Genomic DNA, 15,062 nt, shown 5'->3' with positions numbered 1-15,062 from the left:
CGGCATGTGGGATCTTCCCAGACCAGGGCACGAACCCCTGTCCCCTGCATTTACAGGCGGACTCTCATCCACTGCGCCACCAGGGAAGCCCCAGGATAATTCTTTTATTTTATTTTTTATTTTTTGTCTGCATCAGGTCTTCGTTGTGGCACGTGGGATCTTCGTTGCGGAGCATGGGCTTCTCTCTAGCTGCAGCACGCAGGCTTCTCTCTAGTTGTGGCGTGCAGGTTTTCTCTCTCTAGTTGAGGCGCTCAGGCTCAGTAGTTGTGGTGCACTGGCTTAGTTGCCCCACAGCATGTGGGATCTTAGTTCCCTGACCAGGGATCGAACCTGCATCCCCTGCCCTGAAAGGCGGATTCTGTACCACTGGACCACCAGGGGAGTCCTGAGTCGGGATAATTCTTTAACATGGGGAGGTAACTGTGGATTCTCCTTTGAGGAGGGAAGGAGGGTGGCAGGGTTTAGAGTGTTACGGTGATGGAGAGTGACACGTGAAGGGGAAAACAGGAATATCTCGCAGGAGCTGAGAACGCTGAGTGTTTTCTATCTGAAGTGCAGTCTGCAGGCACGGGGACCAATTAGTTGAGCGGAGACCCCAGAACCCAGTCACTGAAGCTTCCACAAATTCTGCTGCTGCTACCCTAGTTCTTACATAAGGTTACTGAATCCTGGCTACTGAATCCAATGAAAGATTGAAATAAACAATGGTGCTGGACGACTCCCATGTGACTGAGTCAAGATCCCTACTGCCTCTCCAGCCCTTTCACTGAACAAAAAGAAAAGAATTTGTGGATCTAGAATCCAAGAAACAAATACTTTTGCAGCTGCTTTTCATAGCAATCTTTGTGCTTCTGCATGGCCATGCTTCTTGTAACCTGAAAAGTATACAATCATTGAAAGATACTTATCTTAGCAAATTTTACATCAGTACAACCAACAGAGGAATATGGCTCTCTTTTTATCACTTTTTAAAAAAAATCCTAAATTTGGTAAATGAAAAAGCTCTCCTAACAGTTTGGAATTAATTAAAATTTGGAGAATTCTAGACAAACTTTTTTAAAAATATTTATTTATTTATTTATTTTTGGCTGCGTCGGGTCCTAGTTTCGGCATGTGGGATCTTTCATTGCAGCGCACAGGCTTCTCTCTAATTGTGGAGGTCTTCTCTGTAGTTCTGGTGCACAGGCTCAGTAGTTGCAGCACAGGCTTAGTTGCCCTGCACGGGCTCCTCTCTAGTGGTGGTGCACAGGCTTAGTTGCCCTGCGGCCTGTGGGATCTTAGCTCCCCAACCAGGGATCGAACCTGCGTCCCCTGCATTGGAAGATGGATACTTAACAACCGGGCCACCAGGGAAGTCCCCAAGAATTCTAGACAAACTTGATGATACTTTTGTCTTTGCTTCTATAGGTGAAGGAACAAATATCTGTGTTAGCCAATGGCAATCTCAGGATGCCCAATGAGAGCTGAGGCATAAAAGACATCTTCAGAGTTGTCTGTCTTATTCTGAATTTGGAGCCTGAATTTGGGAAAGGTAAAATCATGATGGTTGCTGGAGAAAAGATTTAAGTCATAAAGACAAGAAATATTTTCCCGGCAATAAACAATGGTTATGAGGGACTTAATTTTTTTCAAAAGTAAGGGATCTTTTCAAAAAACAATTTGGGAACATTTCAAAAAGCATAAGAGTTAACAATATTTGGGGGACAAAAGGCAATGTCTGTGCATCTTAACATGAACAGCCACTTTACAGGGGAAAAAAGACCCAAATTTGAATTTTCCTCATTGTGTACATTATTCATGTAACATTTTGCAGTGCAGTATTTGTTAATATAGCTCTCTATGTGTGTATTTAGGCATACAGGGGTATATGAATATACAAATATATAACAGAGAAATAAAATTTATCATTGTATCAGATAAAACCGAGTGTGTCACATAAAATCTGCCTGCAGGCTTCTATTGCCCACTCTCAACACGGGGCACATCTTCCAGCCAAGGTTAGGATCATAATTTTTTGTATGACCTCCTGACTGTGAGCCCCCGGAGACCAGGGACTGTGTCTGTCTCATTCCCTGCTGCGCTCCTAGCACAGGCACAGAGAAGACCCTCAATACTTACTTGAGAATGTGAGCATCTAAGAGCTATAGAATGTCAGAACAATAGAAGTCAAGAGTTCTCAGGAATGGGAGCCATGCCCTGTGGCCTGGGAGGTGGCAGAAGTCTCCTTGTAGAAGACTTAACTTGTTCTGGAACGATTCACTTGACCTACACCCCTCAGATATGTCAACAGACATAAGAGGCTCCCGCCCTCAGGATGATGTGACAAGCCTGGCTCTTTTTTTAAATTTAAAAAAAAAATTTTTTTTTTCTTTTTAAAGCCTGGTTCTTTACCAGCAGAAGCTTAACTAGGTGTTGCCTTTGGCACTTTCACCCCCCACCCCATACTGAACAACAATAAATGTTTATGCTGAGCCCCTTCTTCTTGGTGACAAATATCATTCCAGGTGAAGGGGTTCCATCTTCCAGACATCACAACCATAGGGGAGACTGAAAATAAACAGGTAAACCAACAAAGCAAGTTGATGCTACGAAGGAAATAAAGAGGGCTGGGGGCGGGGCACCAACTATTGATCCTTGGGGAGGTCAGGGAGGTCTTTCTCAAGAAGGGATATTTGAGCCAAGGCCTGAAAGGAGTGAAGGAGTCCTCCGTGCGAAAAGCTGGAAAAGCTACGGGCAGCGGGAAAAGCACAGGCAAATTCCCTGAGGCAGGACTGTGTCTGGCAATTGGGAGAAAGGAGGCTGGTGTGGCTGGAGCTGACAGTGGGGAAGAGGAGGGAGATGAGATGGGAAGGTAGGGTGAGTCCTGCAGGGCAGTGGGGACCCACTCGAGGCTTGAGAGCAGGGGAGGTAAACAATCTCAGGTGCCAGCAGTGTCACTGGCATTGCCTTTTGGAGTATGGACTCCGTGGTCAACCCGTCCTGCCTAAACTGCCCCTAAATCCATGCCCTGCTTCTCTCCGTACAGCCAGGCCCAGTATAATCATTCTCAGCCCCCTAATACTACCATTTTTACAGATGAGGACACTGAGGCTTAGTAAGTGCAGAAAATCTAAAGTATAGGTGCCTATGACAAACTGGTCCCCCAAACCTAATAGTTGAATAAAATAAAAGAGCAAGGTGTGTGCGGGGGTGGATAGCAATCCAGGAGGAGGGATTCTGAGTCCTTCGATTACACTTTGGTCAAACACTTCGTGGTCTCTCTGAGCCTGTTTCCCGACCTGGACAGCGCGGAGTGTTTTAACTTCTCTGTCCCTTTCTTCTGCTCCCTCCCACTTCAACTTCGCAGCAGGGAGGCAGAGAATGTGAACTAGGAGAGCGTCTTCAAAGCACAAAGCGATGGCGAAGGGCCTGAGTCTTCCTCAGGCGAAGCGCGTCTACTCACCACGCGCGGACCGCGGGTTCTGGCGCGCCCTGGCGGCCAAGCAACTCCTGACTGACGCCGCCAGACCCACATGTGAAACCGAGGACTCCATTTTTCATCTGGGCAACGGCCATGTTGGTAGAGACAATGGTCCAGATTGTAGTTTCTGCTCTCCTCTCCTGACTAGCTAACATATGAAGTGAGCGCAAGGGATGAGGGTTTATAAAATATTCTCTTCTTGAAGACAAAAAGAAACGGCTAACGCCCTTGGCTTGGAGACCAAAGCAGCACCTCCCCTACCAAGAGGGCGACGGAGCCGAGACGTAATCAGCACGCGCCCCCTAGGGCTCAGCGCGCAAGCCCTGCGGTGACGTCACGGAGGTGCGACCGGGCCGGCGCCGGGGGAAGGAGGTAGGAGCGGCAGCGGCGCGGGCGGAGCCGGGGGGCGGGATGCGGGTGGGCCCAGCGGGGCTGCTGGGCCTGGGACCACCTCCCCGGGAGGGCTGGAGATGGGGTGCTCGGAGACGGAGGCGCTTTGGACCACCGTCTCCAAGGCTCTCGCAGGGGCTATGCCCATTTCCCGGAGCGGACGATTGAGACCCACAGGGACAGCGTCGTGCTCGAGGCCACCTATCTCCGGTCCTGCTCCTGAGCAGCTTACAGGCCTGGGGGTGACAGAGCTGGGTACGGGCGTCCCTGGCCTCTTGCAGTGGGATCAGGGCTGGGGAGAGGGACGACGGGCTGGGGGAGCCTAGAAGGGGTAGCGGGAGGACTTCTTGGAGGAGGCAGCGTTGAGTTTCATCTTTTATTCTCTTTCTTATTTTCACATCCAATCAACCACGAAGGTCTTGATTCCCCCCTAAGTGTACCCACTGCTTAGCCAAAGCCACTCCTTAGACCCCCTGTTTGAGCTCCATGCTTCTGTCTCAATCCTCCAGTTCACCTCCTTACCAACCCCAGAGGGTTCTGACGCCCTCCACACCTTCCCATCACCCTGGAATACAAATCCCCTCTTCCCAGCCTGCCTCCCCCACACCCCTGGGGGCTTGGATCTCCCCACTCCCTTAAGTCTTTCCTTTGATGTCTCCTTCAGGAAGCCCTTTGACACTCCCTCCCCATCCCTCCCCAGGCTGGGTCAGAAGCCCCCTCCCGACTTCCTCAGCGTCCATATGGCCCCATCACCGCTCTGATCTGGAGTTACCACTCTTATTGTCTGTCTCCCAACCATCCTGGGAGTTCCATTCTGTCAGGAAGCCCATCAGCACTGCCTCTTTCCCCAGCATCCCACACATACTAGGTGCACAGTGCGTGTTTACTGAATGACAAAGTGTATGTGTGTGAGTGTGTATCAAACAGAGGAGAAAAGCTGTCTGTATTAGCTCTGGCTGCCATAACAAAATACCACCGACTGGGTGGCTTAAACAACAGATTTATTTGCTCACAATTGTGGAGGCTGGGAAGTCTAAGATCAGGGTGCCAGCCAGTTTGGTTCCAGGTGCAGGCTTTCCTCCTGAGTTGCAGATGTGCACCTTCTCACTGTGTCCTCACATGGTGGAGAGAGCAAGCTCTGGTGACTTTTTCTCTTATAGAGACACCAGCTCTACTAGATTAGGGCCCCACTCTTAAGACCTCGTTTAACCTTTATCACCTCCTCACCGGCCCTGTCTCGCTCTCTCTCTTTTTTTTAAAGGATAAGGTACCATTTTTAAAAATTAGTTAATTTATATTTTGGCTGCATTGGGTCTTCGTTGCTGCGCACGAGCTTTCTCTAGTTGTGGCGAGCGGGGGCTACTGTTCGTTGCGGTGCGTGGGCTTCTCATTGTGGTGGCCTCTCTTGTTGTGGAGCACAGGCTCTAGGCGCACGGGCTTCAGTAGTTGTGGCTCGCGGGCTTTAGAGCGCAGGCTCAGTAGCTGTGGTGCACAGGCTTAGTTGCTCCGCGGCATCTAAGAGGGATCTTCCCGGACCAGGGATCGAACCCGTGTCCCCTGCATTGGCAGGCGGATTCTTAACCACTGCGCCACCAGGGAAGTCCCAGCCCTGTCTCTAAATACAGTCATATTGAGGGTTAGGGCTTCGACATATAAATTTTGGAGGGACATAAATATTCAGTCTGGCTCGAAGAGGGGGTCAGAAAACCCCTGTCAGACTTTGGGATGGAATTGGGGGTCTTAAGCAACACGAGGAGGAGGAGATGCTGGGGCTGAGTCTCTGTGAATGGGCAGGTTTTCACAGGAGGAGGGGACAGAGGAGGGTGTATCAGGTGAAGGCATAGCAAGAGCAAAGGCTCAGAGGCTGGAGAGGGAAGTGAGTGGGAAGAGAAGTGAGAAGCTGAGTTTGGACACAACACAGAGTGTGAAGTAAATACCGAGGGAACCCTGGAAATAGATGCTTGTTCATTCTTTGCGCAAAACATTTTTTGAGCCCCTACTCTGCAGGGCACTGACTGAAGCAGTCCCAGCCCTGCCCTCATAGAGCTCCCAGCCTGGTGGGGAAGATGGACATTTATCGAATAATCCTGTAAATGAACATAGATAGCAACCTAAACAAGTACCTCAGAGAGAAGTTTATGGTCTGAGAGTCAGGGGGTGTGTCAGGGAAGGCTTCCTGGAGGTGGCAACACCTGAGCTGAGCCCTGAAGTTTAAATAGGAATTAACTGGGTAAAAAGAGGAGCAAAAGTGGTGGGCAGAGCAAGTGCAAAGGCCCTGAGGTGGGAACATGCTTTGTAGGCTTGAAAAAAGGCAAGGAGGTTGGTGTGGCTGTTGCTGAGAGAGTGAGGGGGAGATGGAGGGAGAGGTGGCATGTGGGGAGTTTCCTCACCCGACACTTAGACTGTGACCCCCACCCACTTCTTAGTGCTCTTCTGGGGAATCCAGGTGAGGTTTTCTGTTGGGTACATTGTAGATGCTCAGTAATGAATGTTTGATTCAGGGGGCCCAGGAGCAGCTGGGAGAAGTACAGGATCAGGCTGGCATATCCAGCCCCGCTGTGGCAGCTCTTGCATCCTGTGCAGGGAGGGACTGGAATCAACCCCACTTCTCAGATGAGGAAACTGAGGCTTAGGGGAGCATTTCAGCCACGACTGCAGAGCCAGGACTCAACCCTGAGTCTCCTTGGTCCATTGATCTCCCTTACTTTGCCCTGCTCTGCCCCATGGGATTCGCTCCCCAGTCTCAGCCTGGAGGGACTGCCTCTCTGTGTCACGTGAGGGGCACCAGTGGCCTCAGAGACCTGATCTGCAATGATGTTCCCTGAGAGGCCAGCTGGGACCCTGTGGTGGGGCAATGGTTAGGAGGACGAAGTTGGGACTGAGGGGCTGGGCCTGGGTTGGAATCCGGGCCCCTCCACTAACCCACTCTGTGGCCCTGAGCATGTCACTTACCCTCTCAAAGCCTCAGATTCTTCATCGGTAAAATGGGGAGAAAAGTACCTGGCCTTGCTACTGCTGGGGGTTGACATAGTTTAGACTACATTAGTCAGTCAGCATTCCGGTTATTATTGCCCAGCTCCATCTGACTCCAAACCTCTGGCTCTGCCCATTGCACCATCGTAATTCCCTCAGCCCCTCGCCCACCCACATGACAGCATAAATCAGAATGTGTTCATGCCCTGCTCAGAGCCGCCTAACAGTTCCCTGGTGCCCAGAGAATAAAATCCTTGCTCTTTCTCATCCCTCCTTGTCAGCCTCACACCCTCCCACTCACCCTCTTCCCTCCCCTTCCCCCTCGCTCACCCACACTGGATTCAGTTGCCTCCATGCAGCCTGTAGCTCATGGCCTTGTTCCTGCCACAGGGTCTTTGCACATCCTGTGCCCTCTGACCAGAAGTCTCAGCCCTTCATCCCCACCAAGCTGCCTCCAACCCATCCTTCAGGTCTCAGCTTGGCTGTCACCTGCCAGGGTTGTGAGAATTCGCAAGACGCTATAAGTAAAGCATTTAGCCCAGCGCGCACGACCGCTGCAAACAGAAGCTGATAGGGCTCAGAGATGGGAACCCCCTCCCCCATAAGCCACACAGCTAGGAGGTTGGTGGTGGGGGGTTGCCTGGTGGTCCTGAGTCAGGATGGCCCCCACATTCTTTCCCCTTCATTCTCGATGCTGGGCCTACTTCTCCAAGGTTCAGCAAGGGACTGAGCTGGAGATTCTCAGTGGGGAGAGGACAACCAGGAGTGAGGGACATCAGCCCATTTCCCAGATGAGGAAAACTGAGGCCCGGAGAGCTGAAGGCTTACCCTGACCACACAGTGCTTGTGTCCTCAGTCAGCACTCTGGAGGTGGGGTGATCTTAATTTCTTGGCTTCCCTTCCTCACCTGAAAGGCAGGCTTTGGAGGTGAGACTCCAGGCTCAGCCCTGTGCAACTTAGCCAGGTACCTTGACTTCCCCACCTTCAAAAGGGAATGAGGACAGTCCCCGTGTGTAAGGCTTTAAGAGCATTCAATGTAGTTGGGCCATATAAAATGCTTAGTAGGGGACCGGGTGTGGGGAGGGTGGCACCTCCCATTTGGTGTCATCATTTCCCCAGCACCCAGTATGGGACTCACACAGACCAGGTGCCCACTGGACAGCAGCTTTACGATTGTTCTAAAATCTCCTGGCTGTGCGAGCCTGGGCTGGATCATTGGGAACAGTTCACGGCAGCTGCTTACCCAGGGGGAGGGGGATTCGGCCTCAGGGCTGTGGGGCCGGGACACTGAGGCCTCATAGCTGGCAGAGTGGGAGGGTCCACGCACAGACTGGCCCGCAGGGATCTAGAGCAACATGACTTGTAAGAGCTGAAAAGTAGAAACAACCCACGTGTCCATCATGGACAGCTGGATAAACAAAATGTGGCCCATCCAAACAATGGAATATTATTCAGACATAAAAAGGAATGAAGCACTGACAGATGTTCAAACATGGATGAACCTCGAAAACATGATTCTGAGTGAAAGAAGTCCAGAATAGGCAAATCAATAGAGACAGAGATTAGTGGTTGCTGGGGGAGGGAGGTGGGGAGGGACTGCTCATGGGGACAGGTCTCCTTTGGGGGTGATGGAAATGTTCTGGAACTAGATAGAGGTGATGGTTGCACAACATTGTGAATGTGCTAAATACCACTGAACTGTGCACTTTAAGATGGTTCATTTTGTATTATGTAAAATTCACCTCAGTAGATTTTTTTTAAAAGAGAGATTAATAAATCCAAAGCCCTTGTTTTATAGACAGAGCTATTGAGGCCCCAAGGGGGTCGTAGCTGCACAGGTGTGAGTCTGGGGCTGCCAAGGGTGGATGCCCCAGAGTCACTGGTCCCTGCCCTCCACTCACAGCGTTCTGAGGGATGCCCAAGAAGTTCCAGGGCGAGAACACTAAATCGGCAGCGGCCCGGGCACGGAGGGCTGAGGCCAAGGCAGCAGCTGATGCCAAGAAGCAGAAGGAGTTGGAGGATGCCTACTGGAAGGATGAGGACAAACACGTCATGAGGAAGGAGCAGCGCAAGGTGGGTGGGCCCTGGGCTCCCATTCCCCACCCATGGGCAAGGTGGGTGGTCAACACAGTAGAAGGTGGTGAGAGGCCCCTGGGTCTTTGGCCTGAAGGGTGAGGAGTCATTGGACATGGAGCAAGGGCAAGAAGGGAGACAGAAACAGAGGCAAAGTCTCGTGCAAAGGCCCTGGGGTGGCCAGGACTTGGCACATTAGGGAATGGCAAGCCCTCCACGAGCTTGTTTCTCTCCTTCGTGTGATGCCAGGGTTGGTCTAGACTGGCAGTACCTCACTCTGGAGCAATTCCGCACCCAGGGGACGCTTGACAACATCTGGAGACATTTTTGGTTGTCACAGCTGGCAGCTGGGGGGGTGCTGCTGGCATCTGGTGGGCAGAGGCCCAGGATACTGCTCAACACCTGGCAGTACACAGGATGGCCCCACAGCAGAGTGAGCCAGCTCGACTTCAGCAGTGCCAAGGCTGACACATGCTGATAGATCCTGTTTCTGACCTGCTGACCTGGGGCCTGCAGGCATTTCCAGGTGTTTATAAAAACACAAAAGAGGGCAAGGATGGTTGGCTGTCTCCTGCGGGGGCCGCAGCGCCACACACACAGTGGGTGCTTAATTGGTGTCTGGGAGTGGTTCAGGGCTGTTGCTGACCCTCTTGGCCCAGTAGGTGGCACCAGAAACCATTCTTAGCCTCTTCTAGTCCCCTGGGCTGGTGAGAGGCTCCAGCTGGGAATGTTAAAGGTTCTGGAATAGTGGTGACACACCATCCCTGCATGCCCAGTTCAGGGGGCGCCTGGGCACTTTTGCGAGTTTTTCCCATTGTCTTTCTGTGCAGGGCTGGATCCTGCCTTGTTTTTAGTTGGAATTGAATATCACTGGTTCTCTCCCCTCAGCGCCCTCAGTGTTGTACTAGGTCCATGGAGGTCTTTAAATTTTCCTTTTGACTGTCAACATTTTGACAATATAGGAAAGTTGAAAACCCAAAGGGAAAACTAATGTCTGCCAAGGACCCATTATTTAGACAGAAAAGCCAGAGACCTTTCCACAGTCCCAGAGGCAGCAGCCCAGCCCAGGGCCCCAGGAGCCCGCCCCAGGCCTGCATCTTGGGCCTCGGTGTCATCCCCATCCTCTAAATGAGGAAACCGAGGCACAGACAAGGCAGGAAGTCCAGGTCACAGGGCTGTGAGGAGGGGCTGGAGCCAGGCTGGCACTCGCTGAAGCCAGGGATCTGCCTTCTGGTTTGTGATGAGGTTTGACTAGTAGCCTTGCAAGCGTCCATGCCCCAGGGGTGTGGCCCAGGGAGCATTTGCCTGTCCACTCACCTGTGTAGCACACACCTGGAAGAACGCACAGGGCAGAGGTCCGACAGGCAATATGGGCCAGACAGGCTCTCAAAGCTACTCCACCCTGTCGCTGTAGCGCAAAGCCATCGTATGCAAATAGGCTAAAACTTTACCAAAACAGGTGGAGGGCCAGAGTTTGCCAACCCCTGCTCTCTAGAACATTCCCAGCCCCCATGCCCCTCCCAGGCAGTCCCCCCTCCTGAGTGTTTTTCTTTTTTTTTTTTTTTTTTTTTTCTGCTGTGCTGCAGGGATGGAACCTGGGCCACAGCAGTGAAAGCGCCAAATCCTAACCACTAGACCACCAGGGAACCCCCGCTCCTGAGTGTTTTACCTGGAGCTATTGATGGTTCTCCTTCCCCATGGGGTGGTTTTCTGGGTTTTGTTTATCCCTCTTCCTGCTGATGGGTGAAGGGGGCCCACAGTCTACACAGCACACCCGGTCCCTCTTTCTCTCCTTACGTGACAGCTGCTTTAAAAAGATACTGTTTGGGGGGAAAAAAAAAAAAAAAGATACTGTTTTTATGAAAAAGAAACAAATCCACGTTTGTTCCAAAACACTAAAAAAAAACCCAGCATCTCCCGCCCATGTGACACCAAAGGCTCTTCTCACCCAATGCCATACCCTAAAGGCCATGTCCTCCGTTAAATGGGATTGCACAGCCAGATTTCTGCCAGCCGCCAGGCATCAGCCTTGGGCTGGGCCGTAATTCATCACCCTGCCCAGAGGTTGGCATTTCGTTTCCATTTGTTCCATATTAAGCAACTCGTCAATGAGCACCTGACTCTCTGGGCTCCACCTCAATTATTTATGAGGCTCATTTTTTATTTTTTAATTATTTTATTTATTTATTTATTTTTGGCTGTGTTGGGTCTTCGTTTCTGTGCGAGGGCTTTCTCTAGTTGCAGGGAGGGGGGCCACTCTTCATCGCGGTGCGCGGGCCTTTCACTGTCACGCCTCTCTTGTTGCGGAGCACAGGCTCCAGATGCGCAGGCTCAGCGGTTGTGGCTCACGGGCCTAGTTGCTCCGCGGCATGTGGGATCCTCCCAGATCAGGGCTCGAACCCGTGTCCCCTGCACTGGCAGGCAGACTCTCAACCATTGCGCCACCAGGGAAGCCCTCATTTTTTTTTTTTTTTTTTTTTTTTGTGGTATGCGGGCCTTCCTCTGCTGTGGCCTCTCCCGTTGCGGAGCACAGGCTCCGGACGCGCAGGCTCAGCGGCCATGGCCCACGGGCCCAGCCGCTCCGCGGAAAGCCCTCATTTTTGATGGCTCCAGAATATTCCGCCCGCAGCTTCATCCTTCACCCATCACCAGATGCTGCCAATTGCTAATTGGCCTTTATAAAAAACTGCAAGCGTCTTTTTCAAAAAAGTCTGCCAAATGTCAAAGTATAAACGCTCATGTTCCCACCTCAGTCCCATGTCCCTAGAGACTAATGGCCCCATTCTGCATGTCCTTCCTGAGATTGGAGCCTTCTGGAATTCATTCACTCATTCATCCAGCACACTTTTACTTAAGCACCTACTGTGTGCTGGGCCAGGGCCTGCCTCCTGCCTCAGGGACTAACCAGATAATCGGCAGACTAGAAAACGGGTTTGTGGAACACAGGAAAGAGCCGTGTGGTAGAGCAGAAGGACAGGGAGCCAGGACCTCAGGATGAGCCAGAGTTAATCAGGAAAGGAGGCTGGCAGTGGTGCCCCAGCAGGGTAGAACGGCTAGTGCAAAGGCCCTGAGGCAAGGCCGTGCTGTGGACAGGGTGAACATGGGCTGTACACGCACCACGCAGTGGTCGGGGAGCCTCAGGAGGACATTACCTCTGACCGATGGGGAAACTGAGGCTCACAGCACGATGGCCCTACCCCAGGCGTCTGACCACAGACATGGGATCCTAGCAGCTGTGCCCAAACAGCCTTGATCTTTAACCGCCACCCTCCCCGTCCCCCCCACCCCCTCCCCCCCGGCTTCTTTCCTATCATGCAGGCAGGTTGGAGGTCAGAGGCCCAGTATGTGTCCTCAGGAACCCCTTTTCTGGGGCAGTTAGCCCTGTCACGGGGGGCACTGCAGGCATAGGGACCGTCCCTGAGGCCTGGCGGGCAGATGGCAGAGTTGCAGGCAGTGAGTGGGCGGGTGGGAGTGCCTGCAGTGCAGTGCCCTTTGGGAGTGCTGGGCGGGAGGCGGCAGAATATTCCAAGCCTACGGCCGCACAGCCACACTGCACTACAGAGGAACCAGAACCTCGCTCTGTCCCTGGGGCAGTGGAGGGGCAGTGGCCAAGGACAAGTCCTACAGGCCACATGTCCCCTCGACCAGCTGGCATCCGGGCCTCCCTGGGGAGCCAAGGTGGGATCAGTCCCAGCCCCTGTGACGCTCAGCTGGGAAAACTTCGATGGTGCCTCCCAAGGTCTCCTGGCTCATAAAGCCAGAAGCACTGTCCCAGCTGGCAAATGGGTCCAGACCCCAGTGGCTTCTGTCGCCTTTGGAATCCAGTACAAACCCCTCCCCATGCCCTTGAGGCTCCCCATGGTACCACCTCTGCCCTCCCCACGTCTTTGTCCTCCACACTTCCCCTCCTCCCTCCAGCCACACTAGCCTCTGTGCTGTTCCTCTGTCATGCTAGGTGGTTCCTGCCTCAGGACCTTTGCACCCACCATTCCCACCACTAAGGACTCTCCTCTTCCCCAGCTCTTTTCCTGGCTGGCTCCTCCTCCAGCCCAGGTATCACTTTTTCTTCAAGAGCCACCCACCCACTGCCTTGGCCAAGGTTCCCTGTTGTTCCCTAGTCATATAGGATGGGAACCCCCAGGTAGGCTCATCGTGCTCCCATCCGTGTCCCCTACGCCCATCACGGGGTCTAGCACACAGCAAGGCCTCCATCCACACTGGTTGAGATGGAAACTGGACCCCATGCCTGTGGGACGGGGTCCACTCCTGACTCCCAATCCCCCAGGAGGAGAAGGAGAAGCGGCGCCTGGAGCAGCTGGAGCGCAAGAAGGAGACACAGCGGCTGCTAGAGGAGGAGGACTCAAGGCTTAAGGGCAGCAAGGCCCCGCGAGTGGCCACCTCCAGCAAGGTCACCCGCGCCCAGATTGAGGAGACGCTCCGCCGAGACCATCAGCACAAGGAAGCCCCGGACCCAGGTGGGGGCCTCGGCGCACTCTGGAGCTGCCCTTTTACCTGATAAACAATAGGCAGTGGGCCTACCCCCTGGACTGAGTCCAGACTCCCCGCCTCACCTCCAGAGAAGCTGCCTGGGCTCTGCAAGGTGAAGGGTGGGTGGGTGGTGTCTCGGCAGGCCTGGCTCTGAGCACGGACGCCATAGGCACACACGTGTGTAATTACTCTGCACCTGACCCTGGCTTGTGCTCCCCGGGGTCCCCACAGCTGATGTGGTGCCCCGAGGTGAGGAGACAGCAGCCACATATGAGGTGCCTCCTGAGTGGTGGGCTGCAGGGAAGTTAGTTTGGGGACTGGGTGGGCAGGACTGGCCCATCCCGAAGGTAGGACTGGGCGGGGAGCTCAAGTTGCGTTTCCATCCTCCCGCATCCTTCTCTGCCTGCCTGCCTCCCTCCCTTTCTCCCCTGCTTCTTCCTCTATGGTGTCTCTCATCTCCATGGAACTCTGCGTCTCTGCTTATTTCTCTCTGTTTCTGGTATGTCTCTGTCCCCCGGCCGCTCCCGCCCCCAGCCGAGAAAGCCAGGAGCCACTTGGAAGTGCCGTTGGAGGAGAATGTGAACCGCCGCTTGCTGGAGGAGGGCAGCGTGGAGGCGCGCACCATCGAGGATGCCATCGCAGTGCTCAGGTACGGGGCAGGGCCTAGGTCTTTGGGGTGGGGCTTGGGGCCCGGAGGGGAGCTTGAGCCTCTGGGGGCGGAGCGGGCCACGCCCCAGCCCCCCTTGACGCCTGCGTCTTTACCAGCGTGGCGGAGGAGGCGGCAGACAGACACCCTGAGCGCAGAATGCGGGCGGCATTCACTGCCTTCGAGGAGGCGCAGCTGCCGCGGCTCAAGCAAGAAAACCCCAACATGCGGCTGTCACAGCTGAAGCAGATGCTCAAGAAGGAGTGGCTGCGTTCTCCGGACAACCCCATGAATCAGCGCGCCGTGCCCTTCAACACCCCCAAGTGAGCCTGGAACTGGGAGAGACGCCCCGTGGGCGGTCAGGGTCACGACCCCACATGCCCTTCCGCTGGGTCAGCTCCGAGGGTTACAGAGATGTCTGGGGGCCACGGCGCGTGTCCTGGGGGCTAGGAGGCATCATTGGCCACACCTCCCGCCCGAGGGTCCCTGCTCTAGTGACACCCCTCGCCCTTCCCGCACGCGCCAGTGTCCTGGGGCTGAGTGTCCAATAAAGGCAGTCGGTGAGGCAGAGTGTGCACTTGAAGTTTACGTGACTGGGTGGGTGGTGGGAAAGAAGGGCTGGAATGAGGTGGAATGCACAGGCCACAGCCAGAGAAGACAGGGGCCCCCAACCGCGCTCCTGTCCTAGCAGGCTAGCTGAGAGCTGTGCTCGGCTCCCGGCTGGGCCAGTTATCCAGTGAGAGACCTGTACCATCATCCCCTGGAAGCCTTGCTAGGGGTAGCTCAGAGAGGTTGAGGCACTGGCTCCAGGTCACACAGCACTTCAGAGGCAGAACCAGAGGAGAGCTGGAGGCGAGTTGTTGGCACCCTGAGATTCTGGTTCAGAGTCAGCAGCCAGGTCACATACTGTGCTTGGGGTCAGGAGATGCAGGCTGCTCTGCTGTTACTCCGACACAGGAGGCATCTGGAATAACAGGGCAGGCTTCCTGGTGGAGGATTTCTTTAGAGCAGGCCTTAGTGGAAGATGAGTCA

The 15,062-nt window shown here is 53.8% G+C and overlaps 1 protein-coding gene across 1 annotated transcript; it reads left to right on the top strand.

The window, feature by feature from the left end:
- The first annotated feature begins 3,692 nt into the window (after positions 1-3,692).
- Positions 3,693-14,603, top strand: CCDC124 (coiled-coil domain containing 124). Its single transcript, XM_007116904.4, has 5 exons — positions 3,693-3,832; positions 8,727-8,896; positions 13,182-13,371; positions 13,919-14,033; positions 14,150-14,603. The coding sequence occupies exons 2-5, from the start codon at positions 8,738-8,740 to the stop codon at positions 14,355-14,357; spliced, it is 672 nt and encodes a 223-aa protein (XP_007116966.1). The 5' UTR covers positions 3,693-3,832; positions 8,727-8,737; the 3' UTR covers positions 14,358-14,603.
- The last annotated feature ends 459 nt before the right edge of the window (positions 14,604-15,062 follow it).

Source organism: Physeter macrocephalus, unplaced genomic scaffold (genome assembly GCF_002837175.3).
Source record: "Physeter macrocephalus isolate SW-GA unplaced genomic scaffold, ASM283717v5 random_41, whole genome shotgun sequence".
NCBI lineage: Eukaryota > Metazoa > Chordata > Mammalia > Artiodactyla > Physeteridae > Physeter > Physeter macrocephalus.
This window is presented reverse-complemented; position numbering and strand designations above follow the sequence as displayed.

Excerpts from the sequence above, each read along its gene's own strand:
- CCDC124 (XM_007116904.4), top strand. The coding sequence starts at position 8,738 with ATGCCCAAGAAGTTCCAGGGCGAGAACACTAAATCGGCAGCGGCCCGG. Across the intron at positions 13,372-13,918 it reads CAAGGAAGCCCCGGACCCAG|CCGAGAAAGCCAGGAGCCAC; the intron begins GTGGGGGCCTCG and ends TCCCGCCCCCAG. Across the intron at positions 14,034-14,149 it reads GATGCCATCGCAGTGCTCAG|CGTGGCGGAGGAGGCGGCAG; the intron begins GTACGGGGCAGG and ends CGTCTTTACCAG.